We start from the raw sequence: 16,264 nt of genomic DNA on the forward strand, positions 1-16,264 counted from the left end.
GGGCTGACTGTGCCATCTGCCTCCTGGGGGGTTAGGACAGTTGCTGGCATTTATGGGACGTGCAGAACAGTGTCGGGCTCAGAATCAGTGCTCGCTGAGGCCGGATCCCGCACATCCACCTGGGGCAGACCGTTTCAGAGCTCAGTCCAGGTCGGGCCCATCCCCACAAGTAAAGGGACAGTAGAGAGAATCAGCAGATGGTTTCTGACCAGCCCAGAAACCACGGGGCCAGTAGGCCTAGTGCCGCTCCTGACAGTCTCCTCAGGACGGAGAGCGGGCAGGACAGGGCAGTGAGGGGGTGTGCAGGGACAGACAGACACCGTCCCCTCAGGCAGAGTGCAGGCAGGACAGGGGAGGGAGGGGGTCTGGACAGTGTCCTGCTGCAGGTGCTAATAAGCCAGTGTCTTCCTGCGTATTTACATACGGTATACATACAATACCTGTTCACATATTTATTTCTATATAAACTTCTGTAAATACATAAAGGCTATTCTCTTCCAAAGTAAACATTTTCTAAGTTACTACAGGAAGAAACTTAGTTTCAGCATTTCACTGGGGTGAAACAAAGGGAGCAAATCCATGGAGGGGTAGCTCCGGCGTCAGGGTTTCTGGGCTTAAGGGAGAAACTGCCCCTTTCCTACCTGATCCAGAGGGAGGCGCTGACGGCTGAGCGGATGGTTTTCCTGCTCAGTGCGAAAGGCCGGCCGGCGACCCCCATCCTTATCCCGATGCCTCTGGTCTGCAGTGGGGACTTCTGTTCTCTCCGATGAGCCCCTCCGCCCGAGCCAGGCCCTCTGCTCCCTGTGGAGTCCAGGGGTCCCTCTGCCCGCGGCGGGAGGCGGTGGGCGGGGCCAGGTCTCTGTGCCGACCTCTGAGTGGGCCCCCCACCCATTCAGGACGGGGTTGCCGTTGCCTTCCTCCATTTGGGGGTGGTGTTTTGCCAGACTGACAAGGCGTCATCACTTTGACCCGAACCCTGTGGTGGGCACAGTTCAAAGATGACCTCTCCATGACCGTCACACTGTGCAGTTCTGTCTCCCGTGGGACCGCATTCCAGCGCGTCACTCTGACCGGCAGAGAGGACCGGGCACACGGGATTCCGGCTACTGGTCAGCTGGCCTACAGCCGAGGGTCCCTGGGCCCAGCTGCATACTGAGGTCCTCGTGGCGAGTGCGGGGTGTTGGCGAGAGCGGCGGGTGGCACGGGCCTGGCACCCCGGGGGGCCCTGGGCTACACCTGCAGCATCCGGGGGGCGCACAGTGGGGCACAGGTCTGCAGCCTGCTCTGTGCCTCAGTCCTGCCCACGGGTGTCCGCCGGAGTGTCCCAGGGAACCCCCCAGCCCTGACCCTGTGGGGTGCTCCAGCTGTCGCTGCGAGACGGCGCTTGTCTCTGGACGCCGCGCTGCCCGCCGCGCCCGTTCCCTCAGCGGTGGAGCCTCCCGCCTCACGGGCTCTGTGGCACCTCAACTGTGTGCCCATCTCTCGGAGACTGGGCCTTCCCAGCGAGGCACTGAGTCCAGCACAGAAAGCGCGTGGTCCACGTGCCGTCCAGCGGGGAAGCTGTGGGGAGCCGCGCACAGGCAGGCGGACGGTGGGGACCTGGGCTGGGGTGACCTTGCAGCTGTCGGAGGTGCGTGACTGCCACGTCTGTCGTCGCACGGAGCTGACGGGGAGGAGGTGGGCGCTCACACAGGAGCCTGTGACCAACACGGGCTCGGCCCCCTCTGCGCTCCTCGCCTTGCAGCCGCACCTGGGTTGCAGCTGGGGGACAGCTGGGCTCTGAGGCTGCTGCGTCCTCTTGTCGCTGTCGCGTGGTTCCGCCCCAGTGCACAGCCACAGGGGAGTCAGCTCAAACCCGAGTGATCCCACGAGGTTGGTGTGTCCGGGGTTGGGAGCTGTTTGTCCCCATGCTGTCAGCGGTGGCCGCTGCTCCCGCCGGGGACCCAGGCTGCCCCCAGAGTGCTGAGCACAGCCGTGCAGGGTGTCCCCATCTCCGAGACCCACCCGTACCCTTGGCATCAGCTCGTCTCAGGGAGGGGGTCCTGTTACCCCAGAAGCCGCACGCCTGCGGGCACTAGCCTGCGAGAAAGCACGATGACCGGACCCGTGTTTTCTAACACAGTTATGCCGGACAGCGCAAAACCACGAACTCCCCGGCTCCGGTCTCCCCAACTGCTCACGCTGTCGGGGTCTGGACACCTTCTCTCGGGACGGCGACAAGGGCCTCAGCAAACGCTATTGGCTCCCGAGGCCGCTGTCTCCCCGCGGACGGTGCGCCCACAGCTGAGTGGCGGTGTGCTGGGAAGGCCTCGCTCCCAGCGCAGGGGAGGCCCCTCGAGGCCGCCAGCCAGGGGTTGTAGGGTCTGCATGGTCTCTGATCGGGGAGTTCAAGCCTGGAACACGCAGCGCCCGGCGAGGAAGCAGATCACGGGCGTGCCCCTAGGGTGGCGGGAGTTCCAGGGCCCCACAGAGAGATACCACCTCCGGGCCGCTGCCCCAGCACCTGGATAAATGGTGTCCTGATCCCCGTGCCACCCCAGCCCTCGCCTCCCCCCGCACGACCTCCCTCCAGCGAGGAGAGCCTCCCGCACCCCGGCCCCAGGCCGCCTGTCCTGCCCCCTCTCCCATCCATGGCATTGCGCTCCGTGTCTCGGCGCGTCCCTCCGCTCCAGCCAGCACCCGTGAGGACAGGGGAGGCCTGGTTCCCGTGTTCGCGGCTGTGTCTGGGGCGCGCCCGGCACGTGTTACCTTTCAGTGAGTACTCGGCGAGTCAGTGTGCACCCGGCCCTCTGCGGCGTCCCCTGCGTGCGCGCGCTCACGACCAGCTTCCCCCGGGAATGCCCTCCTTCGGCCCTTCCCGACCCCAGACTTGTGTGCAAGTCCCTCCTCCGTGCTCGTCCTTCCTTCACACCGGGGCTTCGTTCTGCTCTGCCTGCGTCTGTGCTCTGAGATGTAAAACGTCAGCCATGCTGGGTCTGAATCACAGAAAATACACCCGATGTCCCATGGTTGATGGAAATGCCCTTAGATTGGTTTTTCTTCTTACCACCGGTGCTGTGTCGCTTGTCTTCTGTAAAACAGGCAACCGGCAGACACGGATATTTATAATTAGGCAAAACTTACAGACTCAAATACTTGCTGAATTTACTGCATTCAGCTTTAACCGGGTAGCATCTTGTTCCTTCAGTTTTAGGGCTCCCTGTGAAAGGCCGATTTCTCATGGCGGGTCTGTCTGTCTGCTGGATCCAGCCGGAGATCCAGTTACTGTATCTCGGTGCCCGACAGCAGGACAGTGCGCGATGTTCAGCAAGTCAGTCTAGGTTCACAGACTCAGTCGGTGATTGAAAGTCTGTAGGAATGCCTAAATAAATTATGATCAGCGTTTTTTAAGCATGACCTATACTTTGATTATTAAAGACAGTGAATAGGAAAGCTGAAAAAGCCGTAAGCCTGAATGCACGATCTTAGACTCAAACTTGTGTCCGGAAGCACCATCCTGAGCCGCTTTTCTCGGTGGAGTTCTGTCGAAGCCGGGTGGCCCCAGGCCCTTGCTCCGGGGACATGAGAGCACCTAGGTCCGGGAGGCCTTGGGAAGCACATTTCAGCCATGCAGCCTTCAGTTCTTGCATTTCCTCCCGGGGAAGCCTCTGTAGGAGCTGCGTCCCCTCAGCCGGTCTGAGCCCCGAAGTCTGGGTGAGCTAGACCCCTGCCTGCCATGTGCATCTAAGTGGTGACCTCCGCTCCGAGCATGTCTTCCCCGAAGCCCACATGCTGTTTGACGGCAGGCTCAGTGTCAAAAGGTTGTAAAATTTATATTGTGATTTTCAAAATTTCATCTACGGGTAACTGAAAAGTATCTATTTTTTGATGTTTTAAGAACTGAGTATTTTTTTAACATTCACAGTGGCCAAAATTCATACTCTTTCAATCCTTGAAAGTCATGGACTCTCATTTTGTGATGAAGTTCAGGTTCATATGTCATGTGCTCTTGAAAAGTACATGAGTTCTCATTGGATGGAAACATATTTTGTTAAGTCAAATGTGTTAATGTTCTAAAATCTTCCTGACGTTTTTGTATCCTGCTCACTCTTTTCCCTCAAGTTGCCAAAATCCCAGCCCTGTGGATTGCTTCTCCCTATTGGGTCTTTCATTTTGCTTATGTTTCTCCTGTCACATATGAAATAGAGCTTCCTCCTGCGCTGACCCTTTTACGAAATGTCCTTTGTAAACCCTTTCCGGCTGGGGGACTTGGATGTTAAAGACTGTGGCATGCGAACACAGTGTCCTCACCGTGTTTTGAAGTGTGATTGGTGAACGTGCGGCAGCTGTACAGTGTGGGGATTTGATGTTTGTTCAGTGAAATGACCACCGTGACTCTGGTCAGCACTTGCCACCATTCACAGTGAACAGTTCTCATCGCCGGAGAAAAGTCCACATTGACTCCCGCACCTTTCAGAGACGCAGTATGGAAATCCTAACTGCGGCCCCGCGTGTGCGCCCCCCCCCCCGACCTGGAGTTTGTATCGTCTGACCCCTTCATTCATTCTGCCCCCCAGCCCCACCCCTGCCTCTTGCAGCCACCAGTGCATCACGTCTGTGAGCTTAGTTTTTAAAATTTCACATAGGAGTGAAATCACGCAGCATTTGTCTTTCTCGGACTCATTTCGCTGAGCAGAGCACCCTCAGGATCCACCCATATTGTCACAAACGGCAAGACTGGCCTCCGACGGCGGACGGCTGCTGCGTCGCGCGCGCACATCGCCTGTGTCCATTCGTCAGCCGGGGCACCCGGTCGCCTCCACCGTGGCCACGGTCTGTGATGGGGTCGTCAGCATGGCAGTGTGGGTGCGCGTCAAGTTGGTGTTTGGTTATCTTAGGATAAATAACTAGAAATGGAATTTCTGGATCGTACCATAGCTCCACATTTAACTTCTTGAGGCATCTCAAAGATTTGGTGGCCGCCCCAGCTTGCGTTCCCACCCTCAGCGCACGAGGGCTCCCCTTTCTGCCCATCCTCGGCAGCGCCTGTGTTTCCTGTGGTGGTCTTCGCCACCTGACAGGGGTGAGGTGTTTCTCACCGTGGTTTTGATTCGTGTTCCCCTGATGATGCGTGGTGGTAAGCATTTCTCGTGTGTCTGTTGGCCTCTGTGTCGGTGGGAAATGTCTTTTCAGACCCCCCCTGTGTTCTTAACTGGATCGTTTCTTTTCCTTCGCCGTTGAGTCGGATGACTTCTTTCTGTATTTTGACTCTGAGCCCTTACTACAGGGCTGGCAGATCTCTTCTCCCGCTCACTAGGCTGCCTTTTCATTTGTTGACCGCTTCCTTTGCTGTGCGGAGGCTTTTTGGTTTGATGTAGTTGCATTTGTTGATTTTCGGGGGGGGGGGTATTTCCTTTGCTCTTGGTGTCAAAGCAAAACCACAGCTGCGACTAACACCACCGAGCTCACATCTGCGTTTCGTGCTAAGGAGTTGTAGGACTTGAGTCTTAACATTTAAGTTAATCAACCTCAAGTGAATTTTCATATACGGTAGGAGACAGCGGCTCAGCGTGCCCAGCACCATTTGTGGAAGATACGGTTTTCCTCACTGTGTGCCCTTGAACCCTGTATCATAAATGAACCCTGTATCATATGTCCCTGGGTTTATTTCGGGGCGGTCTGTGCTGTTACCCTGATCTATGTGTCAGATTTTACGCCGGTGCCATGCTGCCTGGATTTGTGCAGATTTGTAATAGAACTTGAAATTCGGGAGCATGATGGTTCCAGCATTGCTCTCTTTGTCGCGATCACTTCGGCTCCCGAGGGTGTTTTCTGGTTCCATTCAAATTTCAGGCTTTCCCGTCTGTGAGACGTGCCACTGGAATGCTGACTGGGAGTGAGCGGGATTACAGAAGGCTTTGGGTAGCATGGGTTTTTAGCAGTATTAGTTTTCCAGTACCTGAGCCCGGACTGGCTTTCCATTTGTGGCCGTTCACCCTCTTCGTCGGTGCTTCATGGAGCTCGGTATGAAGGTCGCGCACTCCCCTTCTCGCTTCAGCTCACTCCTCGCTGGCTCATCCTTCCTGCTGCGGCTGCAAGTACCGTGTTTCTCGACTCTGCACTCTGTAGGCTCCGTACGAGTATGCAGAAGGACAACACACTTTTGTATACTGATGTCTGTTTTCTGCAACTTAACTGAATCCATTTACTCCGTCCATTACTTTGGTGGGATCTTTAGGGCTTTCCGAATGTAAATACCATGTCATCTGCAGATGGGGACAGTTTTGCTTTTTCCTTTCCAATTCGCCTTTCATTTTTCTGGCCTAACTGCTCTTGTTGGGCCTGCTAATGCTGTGTTGAAGGGAGGGGGCAACAGGGGGTGTCCCTGTCTTGCTCCTGAGCCTCTAGGGAAAATTTTCAGTTCTACCCCATTGAGTGATGTTTGCTCTGGGTCTGACCTTTGCGGCCTCCACTATGCCGAGGTACACTCCCTCTATAGCTTCTTTGTTGGGAGTTTTTATTGTGAACTGATGTTGACTTTTATCAGGTGCGTTTTCTGCATTTTTTGGGGTGATCATAAGATTCCTAACTCTGATTTTGCTCATGTGGTGGAGGACATGGACTTAGATGCTGAACGATCTTTGCCTTCCTGGCGTAAATCCCACTTGATTATGACGGAGGATCCTTTAGGCAGATTGATGGACATGGTCTGTTATTACTTGGTTGGGAACGTTTGCATCTGTGCTCATCAAGGACGTTGGGGGTCACATTTCTTTGCTTGTGACATCCTGATCCGCTTTGTTGATCAGGGTAATGCTGGCCTGGTGAGATGTGTTCACAAGCGTTCCCTTCCCGTGTGATTCTGAAAGAGCTGGAGGAAGATGGTTGTTACGAATAGAACTCACCAGCACGGACTTCCGGTCCCGGGGTTTGGAACTCACCAGTGCGGACGTCCGGTCCTGGGCTTCGGAACTCACCAGCGCGGACGTCCAGTCCCGGGCTTTGGTGCCTTGGAGGTCTTTGTTTACTGACTCAGTCTCCTTAGTAGCAACAGGTCTGATCTGTTCAGATCCCTTATTTGTGAGTCAGTTTGGAAAGTTGTGTTTTTAGGAATGTATCCATTCTTGTAGGTTGTCAGGTTTGTCGGCATATGGTCGTTCCTGGTAGTTTCGTGTCGTTCCTTGTAATTCTGTGGTGTCCACTGTAACATCTCTGTGATTTCTGATTCTATTTCAGTCCCTTTCTTCTCAGGGATTCTAGCTAAAGGTTTGTCAATTTGGATCATCCCTTCAAAGAAACATTTCTTTATTTCATTGATCTTTTCAGTCTCCTTCATTTTTATTTCCACTGTGATCTTTGTTGTTTCCTTTCTTCTACCAGCTTTGGGCTTTGTCTTTTCTCTAGTTGCTTGAGGTATAAGGTGAGGTTGTTTGAGATATTTCTTGTCTCTTGAGGTACACATTTATCTCTGTCAACTTTTTTCCTAGAGCTGCTTTTGCTGATTCCTGTGATTTGTGGTATGTTGTACTTGCATTTGCCTCAAGGTGTATTTTTATTTCCCTTTTTGTTTTTTTCTTTGAACCACTGGTTGTTAAACAGCATGTTTAAACTTTGCATATTGGTGAATTTCTAGTTTTCTTCTCTTAATTGATTTTTCATTTCATACCATTGTGGTTAGAAAATACACTTGGTATTTTTTTTTTCTAATTTAGTAAGACTCATTTTGTGGCAAGATAATAATATATATTTTAGAGAATATCCCATGTGCACTTGAGAATAATGTGTATTTTGTTGCTTTAGAATGGAATGTTCTATGCATGTCTGTGATTATACCACCAAATATAGGTATATTTATATTTGATTTCTTTTTTTCTTTTAAGATTTTATTTATTTATTTGACAGGCAGAGATCACAAGTAGGCAGAGAGGCAGGCAGAGAGAGAGGGGGAAGCAGGCTCCCGGCTGAGCAGAGAGCCCAATGCGGGGCTCGATCCCAGGATCTGGGATCATGACCTGAGCTGAAGGCAGAGGCTTTAACCCACTGAGCCACCCAGGCGCCTCCTATTTGATTTCTGATACATAGATACCACCAAAATAACCAATGGAATGTATGTCTGGGTCTGATGTATTGTTTAAGGTCAGTATTGTTTTTTTTACTTTCCTAAAGATCTTTTTTTTAAGATTTAGTTATTTATCTTAGAGCAAAGAGGGGAGACTGAGAGGGAGAGCATCTCCAGTAGACTCCCCACATGGACAGCACAGAGCCCAAGGCAGGGCTCAATCCCATAAACAACCCGGAGATCATCACCTGAGCCGAAACCAAGAGTCTGACACTCAGCCGAGCCGCCCAGGCGCCCTCTAGCGATCGAGCTTAATGCAGGGGTTTTAGAGACCCTGCTATTACTGTTTTCTCTTTCTCCCTTTTGACCTATTACTATTTGCTTTATACATTTCAGTTCTCTGTGTTGGATGCATAAATATATACAAACGTTTTATGCTCTTGCTGGAGTGACCTCTTTATTTAATGCCCTTTTTGCGTCTCATTTCACTGCTTGTTTTAAAGTCTATTTTGGGAGCGCCTGGCCGGCTCGGTAGGTAGAGAGTGGGTCTCTCCTCGGGGTCATGAGTGTAAGCCCCACACTGGCTATGGAGCTACTTTACAAGAACACAACAAAGTCGGCTTTGTCTGATGGAAGTCAGCGCTCGCAGCCTTCTCGGGGCCTCCTGGGCTCTTCTCGTCCGTTCCTGGGGCTGAAGTCTCACGGCCGCGCACCGATGCACAGATGACTCGGTACCTTACCCGCTCCGCCGCGCTTTCTCCTATAGGATTGAGTCCGCTTGCATGTCGAGTCGTTACCGGCAGGAATGTCCTCGCTGCCATTTTGTTCTGTTCTCTCCCAGCCGCTGTGCTGTGCCTCTGTCCCCTTCTCCGGGTCTTCCTTGGGCCGGCGCTTCTCCCGCCGTGTGCGGAGACCTTTCCAGTCCCGCCTGCACTGCCCGCGGGCCTTGCTCTGCGGCTGCGGGCGAACAGCTCAGGGTGACCGCGGCCTCCTCCAGTGGGCGGCCACCTCCGACGCTTCTCCCTCCCCCGGTGCTGGGACTTCGTCACCCTAGCTCTTTCATACCGTGCGTCCCTGCATTCACTACCGTGGTCCTGCTTTTAGTGCTTTTGACTTTTAACCTTGTGTGAATTTGTAAGCCACGAACCCACCACCTTCGCGAGAGGAACTCAGTCTCCGCTGTGCCTTGATTCCTCCATGTGTTTTCCTGTTACTAACAGCAGTCCCGTCAACGTTTCTTGTAAGGCTGGTCTGATTGGGACGAACGACTTGAGCTTTTGCTTTTCCGGAAAATTCTTCATTTCCAAATGACAGCTTTGCCAGATCGAGTATTCTTGGTTGGAAGTTTTTTCTTTGCACGTTAGAACGTGTTTTGCTACTCTCTTCCGGCCCACAGAGCGTCTGCTGGAAACTCTGACCATCTTGTGGGGCTTCCCTGGTACATAACTGGTTGTTTCTCTCCCGGTGCCCTTAAGATTCTCTCCTTTATTTAATGCTTCGGGTTTTAATTGGGATGTGTCTTGCGTGGATCTCTGTGGTTTCCTTTTATTTGGAACTTTGTGTGCATCCTGGACCTGGATGTCTGTGTCCTCCCCAGGTTAGGAAACTTTTCAGCCACAATTTCTTCAGATTTTTTGCTCCTTTCTTTCTTTCTTCTGGGGCTCCCGTAATGTGAACATAGTGTTTTGCTTGACTTTGCCCCGTGAGTCCCTTAAGCTGTCTTCACTTTTATTCATTCTTTTATCCTTTTGCTTCTGCGACTGGGTGAGTCCTGCTCATCTTTTCTTCTGCGGAAACCAGCTGGCTGTGCGGCCCCTCTGGTGCTTTTCCGACCCGCTGCTGTGTTCTCCAGCAGTGTGGCTTCTCCGTGGGGCTTTGTTTTCCCTCTCCGTCAAAGTTCCCACTGTGTTCCTCCATTCCTCTACCAAGTTCAGGGAGCATCGTTTTGACCATTATTTTTAACTCTTTATCAGGTAAATTATTTCCATTTCATTAAGAACTTTTTCTGAGGTTTTTGTGGTTTACTTTGGACTGTGTTCCTATTTCTTCGTTACCTGTTAGCTCACACAGATGAAGCAGGTGTCTCTCATCTTGAAGGGGTGGCTTCAGGTAGCAGATGAACCTTACCACTCAGTCCTACCCTGACTCGTCTTTCAGAACTTTGCGATCATGAAGCGTCCTTTTATTTCTCGTGGCTCCCAGGAGCCGAGGCTGTGCCAAGCCCGTCCGTGGGCGCACAGTCCCAGAACCAAGGCTCAGGCAGATTGTAAGCCACACGCTCAGGCGGCAGCCCTGGAAGCAGCCGGACACACGGGGACTGACGTACACGTCCTGCTGGCCACCAGCCAGGCGAGCTGGAGGCATCCGCTGCGCAGGGCTTTAAAACATGCAGCGGCCAGACAAGTGCTCAAGCTCCTTTCCATGAGATGCCAGTGACCTGGAGGGAGGCAGGCAGAGCGTGAAGGTGCCTCAGCCCGAGGGAATGGGCGTCCTTCACGGAAGGACGAGGCGTGTTTCAGTCTGCTGTGTGTCCAGTGCCCTGGCGAGGCATTTGGCCTGGAACTGCCTTCCCAGGCGTTACAGTCCGTGGGACCCAGGAATGCAGACCCCGGCCACCAGAGCCAGGCCAGCAAGGGGGGCGGGCCGCGGGCTCTTGTCCTGGAGATACGGGGAGCTGGAGTGAGGCAGAGGGCGAGACCATCTCCACCCCAGAGAGGACCCATCAGGCCCCCCGATGCGTGCGGAAGTGCGTGCCTGCCATTCGGCCGACACCGGCAGATGAGCAGGGGAGCCTCTTTGACATCAAGTCTGGGCATCTGTCACTCAGCTGCCTCCCTGCTTGTCCCTGGGCGAGCGACACTGAGTAAGCGAACCCCTTAAAGGTGTCTGGGGTTGTGGTCGGCCTGAGCCCTGCTGGTTTTCAAGGCCAGAGCACCTCTGAGCTCAGCTCCCCGGGCAGGTGTGCAGGGTGGGGCACCCGATGTGTGCTTCGGGGAGAGGGTTGTGAGTTCTCTGGGGACGGGGCTCACTGTGCCAGGTGGGGAGAGGAGGTGCAGCAAGCTCGGGTCTCAGCCTCTCTCCCCGGTGCCCCGCGGCTCGTCTCTGCTCCACGTGGAGGAGTTGGTCACCTAGTTGTGGGGATTTTCCAGAGGAAGTTGTTCCGTGGGTCCGTGTGGATTTGGTGTGCGCAGGAGGAGGTGACGGGCTCTGCTGGGTGGCCGCATGGAGCCAGAACCTCTGCCTGTTCCCACTCGGTTACTGGCTGGTGGTAACCTCTGTGCTTTCACTGTCCGCACCAGTCAAGTTCGGGTCTCCTGTCAACACGCAGCTCAGGGCTGCTTTCTTACCGTCTCATCATCTGCATCTTGTCGGCGGCCGTCCCGTGCGTTTCCCGTGTGGTCAGCGTGCTGCCTGGGCTGGGCCTTGAACGGAGCAGAGCTTCACCAGGCTGAGGGAGCTCCACAGGCCCAGGAAGGAGCAGGAGCGAAGCACAGAGATGGGGGCCCGCGAGGGGAAGGCGCGGAGGGCCCTGCTGCGGAGCCGGGACCTGCCCTCTGGTCGCTGGACGGGTCCAGCGAGTCCCACTGGCCTGTGTGCAGTTCAGTGAAAATGCAGCAGGAGTTCGGGCAGTTGGTAACCTGCCTCATCTGTTGAAAAGCAAAGCAAGACACAATAATTTGGGGGGGGCGTGTAGGTGGCTCCGTCGGTTAAGCTTCTGACTCTTGATTTCAGCTCAGGTCATGATCTCAGGGTCCTGGGATCGAGTCCTGCGACAGGCTCCACATGGAGGAGCTTGGGATTCGCTCCCTCCTCCCCCCTCTGCCCCTCCCTCCTACATTGGTCTCTCACACTCTCAACAGTATGCATTAATTTTTATTAAATAATACAACGAAGAGGTTCAGAAAATGGAAAGCAGACATTTGACGAGAAGGGAGATGAAAGTGGACAACGCAAGTGCGCTGTTCACACGGAGCCGGGACCGCACGCTCCTAGCATCCTCCGTGCATGCGCGGGCCGGGGCCGGGAGTGCGCTCTGTGCCACGCACGGTGAGAAGCGCCAGGATGAGGGGTTTTGAGCAGCAGGAGACGGAAATGACCGTTCTTGCCGAAGCCGTGTCACTGGGATCCGTGCCTTTTCTGTCCTTAGCGGGGGCGACACACTACCAGGGGAGAGTGTGTGCAAACAGCTGCATGGGCACGGCCTCGGGCAAGAGCAGGGACGCGGGGCTCCGAGCCCTGTCAGCTGTGTCCCACACGGCACTGGGGCAAACAGACCATCCCGGGTACCCGAGACCTTAGTTTTTTTGTTTTGTTTTTGTTTTTTTACTTTTTAAAAAATATTTTTATTTATTTAAGTTCAATTAGCCAACATCTAGCACATCATTAGTTTTCGAGACTAGTATTCAGTGGTTCGTCCGTTGTGTGTGACCCCCAGTCTCAGCACATCAGCCACTGCCCTTAATCCCATCACCCGGTTACCCCATCTCTCTGCCCTTCGCCCTCCAGCAACCCTCAGTCTGTTTCCAGGACCTGATTCACACCCTTCAGTTACGTTTCTGTGTTAATGGATGCAGCTGGTTTCCCTTCTGGAATTTCGATTTTGAACGGAGGACCTGAGCAGCCTCAGACACGGAGCTGCGTGGCCCGTGCCCACGGCTCGCTCAGAAGCCCCCGCACCGCCTCCCCAACCCGCGCCGCGCGGGGCCTCCCGGGAGGGACGGGGGGGGCCACTCGTACCCCAGGCGAGCGCATCACTTTCGTGGGCCCGAGCGCTGACCTCGGTGGGAGCTTCCCGATCGGTTCACGCGTCCACACGTCGGAGGCGGTTTTATACACAACTTACCTGCCTGTTTTCTCCGAGTGTGGGAATGGTGAGCTTGTTTCTCTAACGCACTCGGGTGTTCGTTATTTGGGTAAACCTACCGCAGCTCCTGCGGCTACCCCCGTGCCTCTGTCCAGTATCTCTGAAGAACGTCTCCCTGCAGACTGGGGGCCCGGGCGTGTGCGTGTGTGCGTGTGTGCGTGTGTGCGCGCGTGTGTGCACGCTGCATCCAAAAGCAGCCCATGTTGCTTCACGGTGCACAGATCGTTCTGAAGACGCCGTGTCCACACCACACGGCTTCCGTGTTCCGTCCCACCGCAGCGGCGCGCGCACAAGTGTGAGAAGCGCCGTCTCTCTAGAGCGAGCATTCAGAGTTCAGGTTTTGCCGTTTGTGTTCTCTCTGCGCAGTAACTACAGTGCTGACGTATTCTTGTGGCCTTTTGAAAAAACTAGCTAACAGTCTGGGGTGACACCACACAGTAGGGACCCGAAGCTAAGAAAACGTATTAGAAATCTGAAGAGTAAAAGCTGAGACAAATAAGCAGCCCGTACAGCTCAAGTCCAGGGCCGGAGGCGCTCGTGGCTCCTCCATGGAGGACCGGGACGCTCCTCCTCCGGCCACAGAGGGGGAGGCCGTGGCACTACGGGGAAGGTATCGTGGGAAGCGAGCTGGCTTTCGGGCACGGCCTCGCTCCGACGTACACACAGGGCCATGAGGGAGCCGTTTTCCAAATGGGAAACGAGGAATTTTCTTAGGTATTTCGGGGAGTAGTGACAGGCGCCTTTGCACGAAAACCTGCACGTCAGGTTCAGGTGTTTGGAGTCATGAAGCCTCCAGAGACTGAGGGAGAAGATTTCCGAGCAGCCGCACAGGCACCAGCCGGTGATGTCCCAGCGCACGCACGGCGGGAAGTAGCCCTGACCTTCCCCACCACAGCCCGTGCAGGGGCTTAACGCGCAGCTCGCGCTCGCTTGCCCGAAGCGCCAGGGAAGGAGGTGGTGCAGAATCAGTGCCATGAACACCCTTCCTCCGTCCGTCCGTCCGTCTGCCCGCTTGCCTGCTACTTGTGGCAGGACGGTGGGAAGAGGTTCTGACAGATGGTTACGGCACAGTCCTTACCTGCAGGAACGCAGTCCTCTGTATTATTTCCTGTCTCCGAGCTCCCAGCTTCGTGGCAGCGCAGGCTGGGACCCTGCAGGGTCGCTTCCCACCTGCGACACTGGGCCGTTGCACCTGTGGCTTCGGGAGGCAGAGGCAGGGGGGCTCAGCGTCTCCGTGCAGCTGGGTCCTCCACAACGTGGGTCCCGATTCCCTGAGCCTCTGCACCACAGCTAACATCTCACCATCGTCTTGCAGAAAATGTCACCACTGTGACCTCCAACTACACGAGCCAGCCCACCAGCACCTTGAGACCGTCGACAACGCCACGGTCTTCAGCTGCCAAGACAGAGGCGGTCACGGCCTTGACATCCACAGCAGCAGCTCGAATCACCACAGCTGTGGACTCCAATAGGACTCACACCGGCTCGGTTTCCCAGAACATAACCCAGATGACGCCGGCCTCAGTGACCGCCCCAGCCCACAACAGTTCGGTCACGTCCGTTTCTTCCTCCGTGACGCGTACGTATCAAAGCTGCCCCCGGCCCCCGTGTCTGCGGAGCGTGGCGGTCCCGTGCCGTGTTCCTGTCATCCACGCTCCTGCGAAGCGCGAGTGCGGACGGGGCTGTCCCGTTGCACACGCTGGCGGCATCCGTGCTGCTGGGCCCAGCCCAGTGGATGAGGCGTTTCCGACTTCACCAGGCCGTATGACGACGGGGGGGGACACACACATCCTAACAGGGAACGGTCATTATGTGACATTATGTCCTGCCTGGGCCTCCGGGTCCCTCGATACAGAACAGAAGCAGGTAGCAGCGGCACCGGGCTCTCCGGCCCCGCCACGGTTCCCGGGCTTCCAGCTCAGCCCTGCCGTCAGGCCCTCCAGGTCATCCCGGGGCAAGCCCTGCGGTCAGCCGGCACTGTTTATGAAAATGCCTGGGAAACCATGAATGCAGAACCCAACCGTGACCTTCACGGACACAGAGTGTGGCCGTGCCGAGCGGCTCGTGACGCCTCGGGCTCTCTGGCCCCCACTCGGCAGCGTTCTCGCTAGTCCACGTCCTCAAGTCAGCTGCTCCGTCTCAAGGGCCTTTGAGGGGATAAACCCAAAATAGTCGAGTCCCCAGTTTATGCAGAAGGAGGAGTTCTGGTCAGAACCACGGAGCCTGGATCCAGCCGCAGGATCCCCGCTGTGGTGCCCGTGGTTCAGGCAGACTCTTACGGGCACCAGTAAGGAACCCAGTTCCCCACCTGGGGCTGCGGTGGAAGGTCGGGGTCCAAGAGCACAAAAACCCTCAGATGCAGGGACGGGCAGGGGCCGGGAGATGCTGCATCGGCTGGAGGCACCCGGAGCCCAGCCGTCACCCAGCGCAGAGCGGGCTTTCGGCTTCTCTTAGAACTTCACCGTGGCAGTTTATTTTAACAGGGTTGTTTAAAAGTACTAAAGCCTGTCTTTTGTTTTCTTCTAGTCACACCAACTATTAATTCTACCGGAAACCCAGGATCAAAATTCGACATTGGCAGCTTCCTGGGCGGCATCGTGTTGACGCTGGGGGTCCTGTCGCTTCTCTATGTCGGATGCAGGACGTACTATTCAAGACGAGGCATTCGCTACAGAACCATGTGAGTCTGGGTCAGAACGTGTTTCTCTATTTCCTTAAATACCACAGCCAAATGCTAGAGCAGGACCCGGGGCTAGGAATCACATTCCAATTAACCCTGTGCCCAAAGGTCATTGGCGACGTGCACATTACAAACGGATGCCCATGCCCTTGCCGAGGAAGACGTACTCAAACCCCTCGTCTCTTGGGCCTGCAGGCATCGGACCGGCTGCACGGAGCACGTCTGCAGCCCAGAGGCGCGGCCCTGCTAGAAACAGGGTTTGAAAGAAATCCTAACAGTGTTGTTTTCTCTGGTAACTCGGGATAGTGAGTGAGCAGATGTCACCTGACCAGCAAGGCCCCCTCGGGGGACGTCACATGCCCCTTCTGTAGGCCTGGAGCTGTGGGGGGGGGTCACTTCCTCGCTACTCTAGTTCTCCGAAGTCCTTTCTGGGCTGATTCTTACTGGGGTGAGGGAACTGATCGTTAGCACAGACCCCCGAGGACACACACACGTCCCGCATGGTCTCTGCGCTTCTGCTGGTGTGGAGCTGACAGGACAGAGACACAACGGGTCACCTGACGCCAGGTGCCCTGAGGCTGGAGCCGCGGGCACGTGTCTTGAGTTCCCAGGACACAGGAGAGCATGAAAGGGCCTCCCAGGTTGACCACTGAACCAAGAGCCACGAGGCTTTGGCAAAGTC

The 16,264-nt window shown here is 55.2% G+C and overlaps 1 protein-coding gene across 1 annotated transcript in view; it reads left to right on the forward strand.

Moving 5' to 3' along the window:
- The window catches only part of TMEM123 (transmembrane protein 123), a 45,390-nt gene that overhangs the window by 26,497 nt on the left and 2,629 nt on the right, over positions 1-16,264 (forward strand). The window contains exons 3-4 of the mRNA XM_044257778.1: positions 14,218-14,481; positions 15,429-15,582. Coding sequence (XP_044113713.1) covers positions 14,218-14,481; positions 15,429-15,582 — 418 coding nt within the window. The remainder of the gene's footprint in view (positions 1-14,217; positions 14,482-15,428; positions 15,583-16,264) is intronic.

This window comes from Neovison vison, chromosome 7, assembly GCF_020171115.1.
Source record: "Neovison vison isolate M4711 chromosome 7, ASM_NN_V1, whole genome shotgun sequence".
In the NCBI taxonomy this organism is placed as follows: Eukaryota; Metazoa; Chordata; class Mammalia; order Carnivora; family Mustelidae; genus Neogale; species Neogale vison.